The sequence below is a fragment of the Austrofundulus limnaeus genome, unplaced genomic scaffold, assembly GCF_001266775.1.
Source record: "Austrofundulus limnaeus strain Quisiro unplaced genomic scaffold, Austrofundulus_limnaeus-1.0 Scaffold3, whole genome shotgun sequence".
NCBI classification, from domain to species: Eukaryota; Metazoa; Chordata; class Actinopteri; order Cyprinodontiformes; family Rivulidae; genus Austrofundulus; species Austrofundulus limnaeus.
The window spans coordinates 8,757,540-8,773,164 of NW_013952405.1; the positions used below are offsets into that span (position 1 = coordinate 8,757,540).

At 37.8% G+C, this 15,625-nt stretch overlaps 2 protein-coding genes across 2 annotated transcripts in view; one reads left to right on the forward strand and one right to left on the reverse strand.

Moving 5' to 3' along the window:
- Positions 1 to 3,997, forward strand: part of pde4dip (phosphodiesterase 4D interacting protein) — a gene marked incomplete at its 5' end in the record, with an annotated part of 46,796 nt that extends 42,799 nt beyond the window's left edge. The window contains 1 exon segment of the mRNA XM_014021410.1: positions 1,541 to 3,997. Within this exon segment, the coding sequence (XP_013876864.1) occupies positions 1,541 to 1,680 (140 nt within the window).
- A 2,111-nt stretch (positions 3,998 to 6,108) lies between these two features.
- prkab2 (protein kinase, AMP-activated, beta 2 non-catalytic subunit) lies at positions 6,109 to 14,848 on the reverse strand. Its single transcript, XM_014021514.1, has 8 exons — positions 14,748 to 14,848; positions 13,367 to 13,549; positions 13,114 to 13,271; positions 11,217 to 11,310; positions 9,272 to 9,386; positions 8,982 to 9,115; positions 8,817 to 8,885; positions 6,109 to 8,743 (listed from the first exon to the last, which is right to left on the reverse strand). Exons 2-8 carry the CDS (start codon positions 13,523 to 13,525, stop codon positions 8,666 to 8,668), a joined length of 807 nt encoding a protein of 268 aa, XP_013876968.1. The 5' UTR covers positions 13,526 to 13,549; positions 14,748 to 14,848; the 3' UTR covers positions 6,109 to 8,665.
- Between the last annotated feature and the right edge of the window lie 777 nt (positions 14,849 to 15,625).

The following is a 15,625-nucleotide window of genomic DNA, read 5'->3' on the forward strand; positions in this document are numbered from 1 at the left end:
CGTTTAAATTATGTTCTAATATGTATAATTTGTTGAAACTGAGCTGGAAAAATTAATATAAAAGTCAATTCAATTATAAAATATGAGGTAAAGTTATTTTTTTTATTTGTCCATTTATAGATTTCTGCTTTTATTTTTAAGTCTGTCAGTTTCAGTCTTCCACAGTCTTCAGTAAGATTCTGTTGTTAAAACTGTGTCTATTCACAGCTTGTGGCGCTTTAGTGAAAACTAAAATAACTTCACAGCACAAAGCTTTCACTCTGTGCGTGTGTGTGGACATGTCTTTGTTTTGGTGTGTGGACATGTTTTGACATGCTTATGAGGACAATGTGTCATTGTGTGGACATTTCCCTGGTCCATGGGGAAAAAAAAAACATTTGTGGGTCAGGGATTAGTTTCAGGTGTGAGGTTAGGTTACAGGTTACAGGTCAGGGTTAGGCTGTAGAAAAAAATGAAAATCAATATAAAATCCACACAAGGATACAGAGATAAAAGTGTGTGTGTGTGCGTGCGTCCGTGTGTGTGTGGGTGTGTTTATCAGGGATTGATGTGTGACAGACTAAAGTTGTGACTGCTGCTCTTTAACAGTAGGAATGAGCATTCAAACCACTGCCAGTGATGTCATGTTTTTGCACAGCTGCATTGTTTCTGTCTAATCACTCATCCTCAGCTTGTCATCTGCAAATATAGTTGTGCTTTTCACAATTTTATCAAAACTAGCATTTTGCACAACAAACCAAACCTCGGGGTGTTTTTTAAATTTTAATCCATGTCGTGACAGTTATTTTGGAAACACGTGTCCTCTTTGTTTCTGAGTTTCATCAGGAGATAGATATCAACATTTTGAATCTAAAGAGGACTAAATACAATGTTTGAACTGTAAAACAATGAGCCTCTCACCTCATTCAAATATATCAAATAATAATGTTAAAACAAGATGAAGATTTAATATTTTCATGGTAAGAAATATCTTCATTTAGAGAGCTACAGAAATTGTTTCACAATATAAAAAGGATTTCAGCCGGTTGGGTTAAATGCTGTAAAAAAATAAGGGCAGTTTTATCTTCTGCCTTTTTAGAAACTCACTTTCTTCTGATATGCAAATTTATAAAAGATTTCAGATTAGCACCCGGTGCTTGTGAACTGCATTGTCTGATCATCTTAGAGATAAATGACCGTATCAGTAAATTTWTGACAAACTGACATTAAAATATAAAATAAAACTATATCTGAGAGATTCTGTGATACAAACATTACACGTATAAAGATTGCATAAACTTGAGCTGTTGGTAATGTCAGTGTATAACRTTTTAATGGTATAAAAACCAACAAAAAGATTTAGATTTAATAAGAAAGTCACTGCGAGAAAAACAAGAACACTTGTCAGGTTTTATAAAATCAGCCGATTTCATCTCCTTTTTTAACTCAAAATAGCAAAGTAAACACGTTTTCAACCTATTCCTTTAACTTTTCACCTCTCCTCATGGTTTGAACTAAGGATCATTAAATTAAAAGTCTCTGTTTTCTTGTCCATGTCCAGCTGAGAACTCAGGAGGCGCTGCCAGAGACCAGCTTGCTGATCGCAGTCTCCTGATGTCCAGCGGTGCTTCTGGATCCTCGAGAGCRGCAGCCAATCAGCGCCTGACAGCGAGGAAGCGCAGCAGCCAATGCCTGCTGTAGACTTTTAAGGAACCAGCCTCAATGCTACGACCTCTGACCTCTGCTAAACCAGCCAAGTCCCTCCGCCCACCTCCCCCCATCCCACATATCGACCTGCCCAGGCTCCGTCTTTTCCTCCTTTCCTTACCTCCTCCAAGCAGTACAGTCTGCACCTTGAGCCTCACCCTCCCACCTGTTTGTGACTTTCTCTCTCTCTCTCTTTCTCTATCTCTCTCTCTCTCTCTCTCCCCTCCACCTTCCCCTGTTGTTGTCTTTTAGTGAACAGAAATCAGAAACAGTCCGCAGTGTTGGCCTTGTCGTGTGTGCAACAGAAAGTTGAGTAAAAAGTGCTTCTGGTGGTTTCAGTAACGTACATCCTACTGATGGATCTGTCTCAGCTGCTCATCTGTGACTTCACACGCTGTCATTGTTACAGATAAAATCACACAAAGCTGGACAGCCTGTGAGCGGAAAACAAAAAGAAAACAAAAAAGATGTCCGTGCATGTTAAAAATGGTTTGAGAGAGGAGTTCTGCACACGAAGTTTGACTTGATCTGTTTGAACTGCTCGCTCGAAGACAGCTCACCTGCGACGTTGTCCTCCATGGCTTGTGTTTTTATTAACATCCTTTTGCAAATGCAATGCAAAAAAAAGTATTTAAAAAAAACGACCTCATAAGCTATCATTACACACGATGGAGGAATGTAGGTAGGTTGTGTCTATTTGTGGAGGAAGTCAGCTATTAGCCAATGTTTATTAATAATCTTAGCAAAGCCAGAGAGAAGTTCTGTTTAAGACCCGAGCTGCTTCGTTTAGGTCCCAGCTGCTGACCTCAAACTGCAAAGTATTTAACGAATCTAAGAACGTGGAGCCATTAAAGTTAATTGTTAATGGACCKGAACCAGACTTAACACACGTCCCCACTCCTTTTGAGCACGTGCAATAATATTTCTTCAGTAATTATGCTACACTGGGTTAGAACTCACTCTTATTTATTCACGGTTTAAACACAACTGGTGTTAACGATTGTACTCCTGAGTGTTRATGCATGAACCAGGTTGTACCTGAAAACCGACACGACGGAGCAGAGAAATGCCAAAGTTTGAACCTTGAACTTTTCAACTCTGACCTGCCTTATCCATGTGAATGGTAAAGCCCAGATTGGATCAACCACAGGGTTACCAATATGACTTTTTATTGATTTGTAGCTTTAAAAAAAAACAGGTCTTTAGAACTATAGAGACGGTAACCGTTAGACAGGTGGTTCAGTTTACTGAAACTRTTTATTTGGACCAAAACTTATTTTCTTATTTCAAGTTATTTTTTTCTTGGTTCAGATTGTCAAAGCATTCCCATGGTAATGGCGAAGTAGATTAATAAGTTCATGCAAACTTTGGCAGGCTGTTGGTTTAATTATTGTCCCATTATTCAGTTCAGATTCACGTTTATTTCGAGTTTTGGTGTTTTTTTTTTGTTTTGTTTTTTTGCTGTAAATATGCCATTTTCAGCTGTAAATAACCTGCTTTCATGTATGAATTTTTTAGTGTGTGTGAGTGTGTGTTTGTGTGTGTGTGTGAACATCCAACATTTGCTTTTGGCAAAGTTGATTATCTGGGTAGCTGTGCAATAGCTCGCTTTTTAAAAATTTTGATGTTAAACATCATTTATTGATTTTTGTGCGTCCTTGCTTTTCTCTACCTCTCATGGTTTTTTTTCATGTGTGTGTGTGTGTGTTCGAGGATGAAGCCACTTTTAATCAATTAATCACATGGGTCGTATCAGATTAGTCCAAACTATGCCTTTATGATATTGAATACACTGATCATGAATCACAAAGCTCTGGTTAATGTTGCTTCGCTTGCCTTTAAAGTTAGCCTGAGAGCGTTTTCGGTCTCAGTGGTAGAAATGGCCTTGATAAAGCTTGTACTTGATTTCTGCTAACTGAGGTTTTTTTCACGTTTGGAAAAAAGAAAAAAAAAGAAAGAAAAAGAGGAAAAAAGTTGCCAAGTATTTTAAAGGTGGTTCAGAAGGAGYTTGAGTTGATTGTAAAGCTCAAACTCCACCTTGTTGGAGTGTAAACAAAGCTCTTTTTTTTGTCTCTTTTGCTTTTAGGGAAAGAACCAAACGGYGAATTAAAGCAATGTATTGTTGGTATTGAGTTGCATATGTATATAGTGCTATCTGGTTGGTGCAGGTTAGTTCTGCGTGTGTGCATAATGAGCTACTAAGTAAGCCTACTCAGGACTCTGTACTGGTCCTGTCTTTGGTGTGATGTATTGGCRACAGTATTAGCAATGAAGATGTTTGAGAAAGAACAAATAAAAAWTTGGAAAACAATGGGTTTTTCTGGTTATCTTTATTTTCCTCTAAATTCTGTATTTATTTCAACAGGTTTTGGTCAAAACAGATATTTACCTATCTATAGGATATGCAGAGTAGTTAAGAATAATCATTATGTTACCTGTCGCTAACAGCAATTTGGAGGAGTAATATTTTATTTACCTCAGAAGATGAAACTCAGGGCTGGGAATAACATCCCATCCTATTTATCTGTTTCATCTGCAAGTTAAAACCAGTGGGATTAGCTAATTGTTGCGATCACTGAGCAGATAATGCATTCCTTTGCATACAGACACAGCTACATCCTCACTAACAGGTAGGATACAGTGTGGCTCATTTACTTACAGAAGTGTTTAAAAGGTTAATTGCTGCAACTGTCACCAGTTTTTATGTTTTTAAGCCATGCTGGATTTTAAAGATAGGGGTTGAGCAGAAACATCCGGGCAATTTCTGGAGGCATTCTGATTGTTTTTGTTCTCAGGAATCAGAAATTCCAATTCCAATGTAGCATTTAGAACATACATAAAGGATAAAAAAGATTAGAAAGACATCATTAGCATTCCTTATTCTCTATCGACAACTTTTTCATTTATTATWTCTTAAAGATTGTTGGATAAACTCATTATCAACACACAAGGAATGACGACCAAGCAGCAGATCTGGTTGAGCTCTCTTTTAAGTAAGTAAAGTTTATTTATATAGCACCTTTCTTAGACATAAAATCACAAAGCGCTTCACATAAAATAAAATAAAACAAGAAAGTAAAATAGTAAATTAAAACATCACCACAGCATTACATTCATACAAGAATTCGAGTAGAAAAAAAAAACACTTGCAAGGAGTCCAAAATACAGACAAGGTACTAACATACAGTTGTCAGTAGCATGAAGGGAATTTCTGTACAGCAGTCAGGTTTTTAAAGAGTCCCTTTCAAAGTGTCCTCCTGTTTACGACCACGCAATCTCCTGTTTTCCCAGGACCTCCAGTTCCTTAACACCAACCCGTCTAATGGCGGGTCGTCAAAGTAACTGAACTCCATAATCTAAATGACCAGTTTRTGAAGTCAAAGATCAACATCTGTGTCTTCACTCTAACTTCACAACTGAATACAATAAATGAAGAGGACATGTAAAAACAAAACACAGAGCAAACATTAATACATAGTGTAATTAAATGAACCATATTTTAAATCACAATTTAACCAACAATGCATTTTTTATCAATCAAAACAGGTAAAAAAAAATCAAACTATTTGACTTTAAACAGTAAGTGAAGTTGACTCTCTGTTGCCCTTTCCACACCAAAATGAAAGATTACTGAAAAATTCAAACTTCTTTTTGGTTTTTTGGCTTTAAAGTTGGCCACCTGTCAGGAGAAGAATGTGACAAAAAGAGAAACCATAAAACTGTTTCCCATTTAAAGCATTACCTTTGGGGTCAGAYAAAATGGTAACAAGGGCCAGATTTGGCCCGGGGGCYTTGAGTTTGACTCGTGCTCTAAAACCGCTCAAACTCAAAGTTTTCATCAGTTTGAATAAACAATATATTGGGTATAATTACAGATGAGATAAAAGCTGTTTAAGATAAGATTTCAGGCACTTGTCYTTATACATTCACCAATGTTCTGTAAGCATATGAGTTTTGACCAACAAACCACAATCCTTTTTTCAGAATCTGGACCCTTCGTCTGCAGACACACCCTGGGGTTCATTCTTAAATTACAGCAATAAGGTGAGAAGTCAGAGATCCTGACAAGCAAAAACACGCAAAGGAATTCTTTTCTGCTGACGCTACGGTGCTCCTCAAGTTTTAAACAAGTGGGTCAGGAATGATAACAATAATGATGTAAACGTTAAGGGTTGTGAAAGTCATTCTGAACAGAGTTCATTATCCATATCTTATCAGCAAAGTGTTATGTAAAAACATTACATCTGGTCATTTTTTAATACAAACTATAAACTGAAATTTTGGCTGATTAGCAGAGGAATAAAACAAAAACACTGAGTTTAGTGTGTTTTGTTTCCCAACGTAAGAGTACCTTTAMCAAATAAAATCCCAGCGTATTAAACCCTAAAAAATAAAAAAATAAAAAAAAAACAGAACACAGGCTGGTATTAGGACCAGTATTTTCTGTCTTTATTTGCAAACAAGTTAAACTTTGTGCAGTGGATCCTCACACTGGGTTCTGCAAAGCATTTTTAAACATGGCTGCAAATTTCAAGTTTTGGTTTTAGCTTTAAAACGGCATGGCACTTCTCGTTACTCCTCTTTTTGTCACAACTCCTAAAATCTTATACTTATTTTAGGACGAAACATTACAGAGTCTCAACGGTAAGGAAACGTTTTCAGACCAACAGGGTGTATGCAAGCCTCTTTTTACACACCTGCAGAGAATCAGCTTTGACCAGTTTCATGCAGAAAACATAATACAGCAAAAAAAAATTTTTTTTGAATGAAAAAAATATTACATTTTTATGAACACCGAAGTGAACAAACTGTACATTTAAATTCATGGTAACATTTTATTCTCATAGCCCTCTGAGGATCACTAGCAGGCTGCAGACATTAGAAGCAGCTCAGAGAAACGGTGACATGTCTGCCTTTAACCGTCACACACATACAGTACATTCATGTTTGATAAACCCAACTGAAAACAAATCGTCAAATTTAAATAGAACCTGAGACGCTGCAGAACAGGAGCTGCTGCAAAGTTAAACACTTCAATCATCACGTCCACTTCCAGGAGGGAGAAAAATGCTCAAATTTATGTCGGGAGGGGAAAAAATAAAAAAACAAGGCCAACGACAGAAACCGAACACATGTTCCTCCAACATTCCTCATCTGGATGTTTTCAGTTCAGTTTATGAAACAGGTCAAACTCTCGCCGATGAACATAATGTTCACAAAGCAGGACATGTGACTCTACACGTGGCAACATTTTGATACAGAACTTCCTTTTTTTTTAATCAACGCCACAATATTGCACTTAAAGTTAAACAGTTCAGTTTGTTGCTACAGGTTAACAGTCATTCATTAATAATATGCCAGAAAAACATGACGACAAAAGATGCACAAGTTACAGTTCGACACCAATTAGGTTTTTGAAAATTTCTGACCTTCTGATCTAAATTTTTCTACAAGAACAGCAAGTTTACCTTAAAAAAACATAGAATAAATATTTGATTTGCCAAACTGATCATTAAAATTTTCTATAAAAAAATAATCAAAAGCTTTCTACAACAATTTAAGGTAGCGGTCAATAACAAAACAGCAGGGGCCATACAATTACAAACTATCAAGTCAATATTTTATTTGACTTTAGTAGCTTCAGTTTTGTTGGTACCCCTTCAGCTCACTGAAACACTTTGTTTCTTGTGAAACATGATTTAGTTAAAAACAACTGTCTAATCAGCGTATCTTTAGTATGTTTGTGGGTATAGTTCTTTGGACTTCTAAAGCAAGTGTTAATCCTCACATTAGTCATGTTTCAAAATCAACTTTTGAATTTAATTAGCATCACAGACATTCAGCCGGTTTAAAGGATACAAACAGCTACAGRGTAGTTTGGTATGTGTGCACCACACCGAACATGGAGCAGAGAAAAGATAGGAGCTGAGGAGCTCATGATGATGATTAAAGAAATTTGTTAAAGAAAAAGGCTCGAATATCTAAAAGCGGCTTCTTGTTCTTGTGACCACAGCTGCCAAAAGGTGCAGGTTTCATAGGATTGGAGCCAACATAGGATGTGGATGCAAGAGGACAATGCAGCCCCAGGTTTGAAAGAGCAATTGTGTGGATGGAAGAAATAGAGCCAAGAAAAACCATCCAAAGTTTTGCAATCTAAACTCCAAGTGTGTCATTTTTCTGATCACACCATCCGCTCCACTTTTAGCAGAACAACACAAAAAAGGCCAGACTGGAATTTAATAAAATGAATACTGAGAGGTCCCAAAGTTTCTGGGACTGAGACACAACTGGAGCTTTCTGATTATTGTAGGTTATCAACAAATTTATTCATGTCTAAACTTCACCTGACTTTCTTTCTTGTTTGTCTTTTAAAACAAACACGCTTTACAAGGTGCTAACTTTGGGTTTCTGTGCAGTAGTAGGTGTTTTAAAATGATGCATTCCCTAGAAAATAAAAAAATCAGAGTGCATGATTCGCTGCTGGCTGATCAAGCGAGACACAAAAACATTTTTTTAAGTTACATTTTTGGCTGATTCTGCTCACATGGCGAGCAATCGCTCCATCTTTCATCTAAACATTTTTAAAAGTGAAACACAGTATCATTCAAAATCCTATGAAAACTTCTTATTCAGGTCTTTTACCTGACAGATAACAGGTTTACACAACAACATGCACCAAATTMTTTTTTTTTTACACTAACTTGAAAATAATCACAGCACACAGTGGTTTAGACAGTCTCGTGTGTTTGTAGTCGTTATCAGTAAAAGCCACAGCACGGGTCTTATCTCTCCCTGAACCTGACCCGGGAGCACAAAGCACCCTTACCTGCAGCCGTTTGAGTTCAGCTCACCTGTAAACCTGTTTCAGTGCAACATTTGGCTGAATGAGATCACATTCGTTGGCTATAAAGACACAATAAAACCGCAGAATACAAACATGCTTCTCTTTAGGAGCGCAGCAGAGCTGCTGAGCGGAGGCTTAGATGGGCTTGTAAAGCAGAGACGTGACGTATTTCTTTTTATATCTGTGAGTAGCACTCAGGACCATGACTCCATCCTACACAAGGAAAAAGGAAATGAGTACAGCTTCTAGAATTTAATGATCTGATTTCTGCCATCAGTAAACCAACCTTTATTGAAAGAGCATAAAGGTGGTTTAGCATCACGTGGTTGGGCTCAGGCAGCAGAGCAGGATCACACTAAAGCAAAGGGAAAATAAAAAAATACAGAGAAAGTTAGCAGTGACCAAAGCTTTTAGACAGACGTGTAATAATAAGGCAGCTGGAGACACTGACTGAAACGTTGGTGTCCTTGTTAAGGATAACTTGAAGCAGGTGCGGTGGGAGAATGGGCGGGGCTTTGAGGTGCTCTTCGGGTCTGAAGATGTACTGCTCCTGACCGTAAGGACCCGGAGGAGAGCTGGACAGGTCTGTGGCGAGAAAAAGACAGCTTTGGAGTTCAAACACTGAGATCTGCGTTAACTTTGTCATGAACTGATATGGATGACGTCTCGGTTGACCAAAAAAAAACAAAAACAAAAAAAACAGCACAAACAGGAAATGACGGTCGCTGAATTCGGGCTCACCTGATGTGTCGGAGCACTCCAGAGAGTCGACCTGCAGAGCGTCAAACACCTCGAAGTCAGACTTCTTCACTATGATCAGGTTGTTGATGGTGCCCAGCTGGCTCGTTACCACCGGCTGTAAAACAGAGCAATGACCACACATTTATGTCAGGGACCATCTATTCACAGAACTTCAAGGCAAGCCCACGATGAAGGATTTTTAAAAACTATACCTTGTTTATAAGACAATTCTTACACATTTCATACAAGTGTATACACACTGATTTAGCCTAACGCAGATGCTTTTTTATTGGTATTTTTGGAGGAGATGACTTCCTGGTATTAGCTGCAGAGGAGGACTGGCTGTCTTGCCACTCTCGCACAGAAGCCTTTAATTAATACTGTTCACGCTCACTGTGGCGTCTAATTTGCACTTTCAGAATGTCACACCAGCGTAAAACAAAGTGCTAATACACACGCTTTCCTGTTTGTGTGCTAGGAAGGAGAGGCAAAAGAGCAGGACCTGGCTGTTTACACGCCAGCACATTTAGCAGCTCACTGAGCAGGCAGTCCACTGAACATTGATACAGCGTATCAGCGTGAAGATGCTGAACGCAAACAGTTCAGTCTAGCTGGGCAAGCAGCATCCACCTTGATCTCTCTGATAAATCATCCCCATCATCAGTTCACTCCTCTTTCCAACGAGGCTGGGCCTTTCTATTAAATATTTATTCCTCTCTCGCTTTCACCTTAGTCATCACTTCTTTTTCAACTGTGTGATGGTGATAAGCAGCAGAAAGGAACTAATCTATTCAAAATCTTACAAATGTTAAAAATCAGGGGTGGAATAGATGTAAAAATGCAATATTTGTTTACCGTAATAAACAGAATTTAAAACGCATCAGTAAGACAGTGTTTATTTTACTTTCTATTTAAATGTTGCAGGTTTGAAGTAACTGCTTTGTGTTTTACGTCCCGTGGGCCCGCTTCAAAGGCTTTTCCAGTGATTAGTCTGCAGCGGGGAGAGAATGAAAGGAAATTATTTACGGTCAGTGGGGGGTTGGGGGTTGCTTCTCCACCCTGAAGTGAGGCTCAGAGTAAATAAATCTCATAATTTTTATACCTCCGTATTAAAAATGCAAAAGTAAAATCAGCTAAACTATTAGACGAAGTTAAAAAAATAACAGTATAAGGCCTTTTAGCTTTCATTTTTATTTTTATTTTTTTAGATTTACAAATCCTAATAAAGTGCAGCGTATAGAACAGCCTGCTTTTTTCCTCTCTCCTCACCAAACTCCACTCTTTTTTGGTGAATAATGTGCAAGTTTTATTTTCTCAATCAGCATAAAGACTGTGCTGTTCTGGTGATCTAGTGTTTATTTTTTATTTTTTTTTTCTTTAAATATTGGGCAGCCTGGAAGCACAAAAAGCAGCTCTGAACAGCTGTCTATCTTTGATTATTGTGAGAGCCTAAATGGAGGTCTAAATAAATATTTTTTTGTGGTGACGGCTCCGTTTGGTTTGTCCTATAATGTATGTTCTGCGTTTTCTTCCGACATGCAAGAACAACCCATCACTGTGGCCCAGGACAGCAAATTCAGCAAGAACTAAGAATACGAAGAGGAATGAAAAAAAAAAACCAACAAACCAGTAGTTTAAAGTTTAAAAACTGATTTGAAACTGCACAAAAACAAAGAAAAAAAGGAGGCTTATTAAAATGCTAGTGTCATTAGTTCAAGGCAACTTGGCTAAAAAAAATCTGCTTTACCTCATGAACCATGAGAAAATATTTATTTATTTATTTGTCCCATTTGAGATGAAGCACAGCGAACAACTCAGAGCAATGTATTTAATGAGTGATACAATCTTAGGTTAAAAAAACAATGGTTTTTGGTTTTCAAATTGGGATTTGGCCGATAGCATTCAAAAAGCAGACTCAATGATTATGAAAGTGACAGAGCTGTACCTCTGAGGGATCATGTACCCACTGTCCATCCACGAAAAACTTGTACTGGTGCTCTCCTTCAGGCAGGTCCAGAATGGCTACAAAGTCATTATGGCTTTAAAGAAAGACAAAAAGAGCAATAATCAGAAAAATTTTAGCGCATATACAGTTAGATCCATATATATTTGGACAGAGACAACATTTTTCTAATTTTGGTTCTACACATTACCACAATGAATTTTAAACAAAACAATTCAGATGCAGTTGAAGTTCAGACTTTCAGCTTTAATTCAGTGGGTTGAACAAAATGATTGCATAAAAATGAGGAACTAAAGCATCGTTTAAACACAATCCCTTCATTTCAGAGGCTCAAAAGTTATTGGACAGATTAAATAATTGTAAATAAAATGTTCATTTCTAGTACTTGGTTGAAAACTCTTTGTTGTCAATGACTGCCTGAAGTCTTGAACTCATGGACATCATCAGATGCTGAGTTTCCTCCTTTTTAATGCTCTGCCAGGCCTTCACTGCAGCGGTTTTCAGTTGCTGTTTGTTTGTGGGCCTTTCTGTCTGAAGTTTAGTCTTTAACAAGTGAAACGCTCAATTGGGTTGAGATCAGGTGACTGACTTGGCCATTCAAGAATATTCCACTTCGTTGCTTTAACAAACTCCTGGGTTGCTTTGGCTTTATGTTTTGGGTCATTGTCCATCTGTAGTATGAAACGAAGAACAATCAGTTTGGCTGGATCTGAGCACACGGTACGGCTCTGAATACCTCAGAATTCATTCACTGCTTCTGTCCTGTGTCACATCATCAATAAACACTAGTGGCCCAGTGCCACTGGCAGCCATGCATGCCCAAGCCATCACACTGCTCTGCTGTGTTTTACAGATGATGTGGTGCTTTGTATCATGAGCTGTACCACGCCTTCACCAGACTTTTCTCTTTCCATTATTCTGGTAGAGGTTGATCTTAGTTTCATCTGTCCAAAGAATGTTCTTCCAGAACTGTGCTGCTTTTTTAGATTTTTTTTTAGCAAAGTCCAGTCTAGCCTTTTTATTCTTGATGCTTATGAGTGTCTTGCAGCGTGCAGTGAACCCTCTGTATTTACTTTCATGCAGTCTTCTCTTTATGGTAGATTTGGATATTGGTACTTCTACCTCCTGGAGAGTGTTGTTCACTTGGTTGGCTGTTGTGAAGGGGTTTCTCTTCACCATGGAGATTATTCTGCCATCATCCACCACTGTTGTGTTCCATGGGTGCCCAGGTCTTTTTGCATTGATGAGTTCACTTCTTTCTTTCTCTTTCTTGCTTTCTTTCTTTCTTTCTTTCTCAGGATGTAACAAACTGTAGATTTTGCCACTCCTAATATTGTAGCAACTTCTCAGATATTTTTTTTTCCTGTTTTTGCAGCTTAAGGATGGCTTGTTTCACTTGCATGGAGAGCTCCTTTGACCGCATGTTTACTTCACAGCAAAACCTTCCAAATGCAAGCACCACACCTCAAATCAACTCCAGGCCTTTTATCTGCTTCATTGAGAATGACATAACGAAGGGACTGTCCCCACCTGTCCATGAAAGAGCCTTGGAGTCAATTGTCTAATTACTTTTGGTCCCTTTAAAAACAGGGTGGCATATGTTAAGGAGCTGAAACCCTTCATCCAATTTTAATGTGAATACCCTCAAATGAAAGCTGAATGTCTGGCCTTTATGTCCACGTACATTATATAACTATAACTTGAAAATGTTTCAGTAAACAGGTAAAAAGACTAAATTTGTGTCAGTGTCCAAATATATGTGGACCTAACTGAATTTACATGAAATCTGTAAGTGATGCCTCTCTTAAAGCAATGACAGTTACAGAGAGTTCACTCACGCAGGACTGTAAGATGTCTTCTGCAAAACCATCCTCTTTACCTCTTATTTAGCGGTATCTTTGTGTTCCAGTTATTGAAGGAACCGGCTATGTAAACTTCTTTTCCCCCTCCAGCCCAGCGGATCACTGTGGGTCGAGCCTGAGGACCAGTTTTAACCAGATCGTCCATGTCAGGGGTGAACTCTTTGTCCCCTGAGACCTGAAAATAATAAATATTTAACCTTTATTAAGGATATTTTGAAATGTTCTTACAGATGAATTAGATCATAATTTAGTTTGAATTGCTGGAGGTACATTGGACTCAGGTCCATGGGTATTGAAGATGTTGGGGTCATCTGTGCTGTCCACCATCTTGCTGCTGGATTCTTGGTCCTTGTGACTCCCACTGCTGTCGAAGCGTTGGGCCTTCCCTCCATGGCGATCTGCAGACACTCGGTCACTGGTGTTGCCCATGGTGCCTCACTGAATATTATGCCACTAGAAGAAAATAATAAACAATATAAGACAATTACTTTTTGTATGTACAACATGTTTCACTTGCTTTAAATTACGCTGTGTAACTAATATTAAAAGAAAGTGACATGATTTAAATTTTTAAAGAAGCAGATAGGTGCTGTAACATGTATGGTGGCTGTTTAAAAGTGGAAGACATTTAGACAAAACTTTAAAGAAATGAAGCAATAATCAAGTATTAGTCAGTACGAGTCACATTGTGTTATGATGTGGAAATAACAACATGGCCACACTGACTAAGAACATGCATTTTGGTGATTCACTGTATCCAAAAGGTTTTCCACACAGATTATGATGCATCTGTTTTCAATTCATACTGTTTTTATCTGATCTTTCCCCAAACTTACAATATGTGTTTGTGTTGAGGCTTTACATCAAATAATTTGATCAAACTTAATGTTTTGCTAACAAACTTAAAAAAAAAACTGTATATCCCCACCTTATCCACTTCACTCAACTGATATTTTGTTAATAAATGTTTTAGATATGGAAACTGTTCTTGACACTGCACAACCAGCAGCATGACTTCTCTGAATGTAGTTCATACTGTTGCTGTAAACACAATATATATTTAGTCTAGCTGACACTTTACTCTTTACTTCTTTAAGGTTTTAATCTAGCCTTAAGATTAAGAAAGAATATCGAAGAAATTCTGAAATTTAATACAAATATCTCATGTTACTACTTGTGTGATAAACACTGACCACAATTCAGTTGATCTATGAGCACTGTTTCATTAAAATGTTTGCTGTGTTTCTAAAAAAATAAAAACTAATAAAGCCTAAAATAAAAAGAGAAACAAAAGCCCATCCAGCCAGGAGATCTGATAAGGTGCTATAAACTGAAACGTCTGTTCCCACGTTACAGAAAGAAAGATAAACACGAATTAAATAGGAATAGTTAAAATGTCAAACAAACAAATAACATTTAAACCGTGTTGTCACCCAGCTGGATGTTCAGCTGTGCCCGCCCCCCTCAGTCCGGGAGAAATATTTTTAGCTGTTGTTCACAGTTAAACTTAGCTAGCACCAAACTAGCTGTCACTAACTTGACAACTTGTTAGTTGTATCCGAGAGGTTACTGCTCACAATACAAACCGTGCAGCTAATATATTAGCATATATTTTATTGCGAAGCTAAAAACCTGACAGAAAAATACATACCAACACCAGCTGCCGCTCCGCAGGACAGCAGTCAGTCCAGCGTCCTCCTTCACAACAACACTACTCTCGACTCCAACTATGGCAAACGCCGAGGGCAAAAAGGGTTTTAACAGCCCACCAATCAGGAGCGAGAAGCGCGGTGATGTCATCATCAAGCGCCCGTCTCTTTCAAAAAAACAAATGATTTAAAAAACAGCTGCAATATTCGAGTTACCATACCATACAAACCATTTTTATTTATAGCGCTGTACATTAGACAGACACAACAGGACATAGTTGAAATTGCAGTCAAAATACAAATCAAAAATATGGAGCATTTATATTTACAGTACAAGTGAGGTTTTGCACCTTCTTACTACTTGAAGACAGCGAGGGAAGGAGACTGTCTGACATGTAGTGGTAGGTTATTCCACAGTTTTGGACCTGCTGCAGAAAATGATCTGTCACCTCTCAGTTTTAGTTAGAGACCTATAGAAGCAGCTCTAAGAGAGCGCTGTGGGAGTGGATGCACTAGATCTGAGAGGATGGGGAGTTGTTTGAGCATTTAAAGACAAGATGATCTTAAAGTGAATCGAGTTGATAAAAAGAAAAATCAATCTAAACAATAAAATCTGTAACATTTATAATGAACTCACACTTAAATTAAACTAAAGAAAGGCACCTTTTTAGTTTTTTTCACTGGGATTTTTATTTTATGCTGCTTCATAAAATCAGAAGAAAACACCTTCAACTTCAGATTTGTTTACTTAAGTGTTACAGTTTATATTATATACTGTTTAATAAATTGAAATAATGTTTTGAACTAGTGGTTTGCAACTTTTTTAATTTGGTCACCTTCCAAAATGCAGTGTGGCATTATGTTCTTTTATAAGGTGTGT

Excerpts from the sequence above, each read along its gene's own strand:
- prkab2 (XM_014021514.1), bottom strand. The coding sequence starts at position 13,525 with ATGGGCAACACCAGTGACCGAGTGTCTGCAGATCGCCATGGAGGGAAG. Across the intron at positions 9,387-11,216 it reads GGGTACATGATCCCTCAGAG|CCGGTGGTAACGAGCCAGCT; the intron begins GTACAGCTCTGT and ends TCTGTTTTACAG. Across the intron at positions 8,886-8,981 it reads ACAAGGACACCAACGTTTCA|TGTGATCCTGCTCTGCTGCC; the intron begins GTCAGTGTCTCC and ends CCTTTGCTTTAG.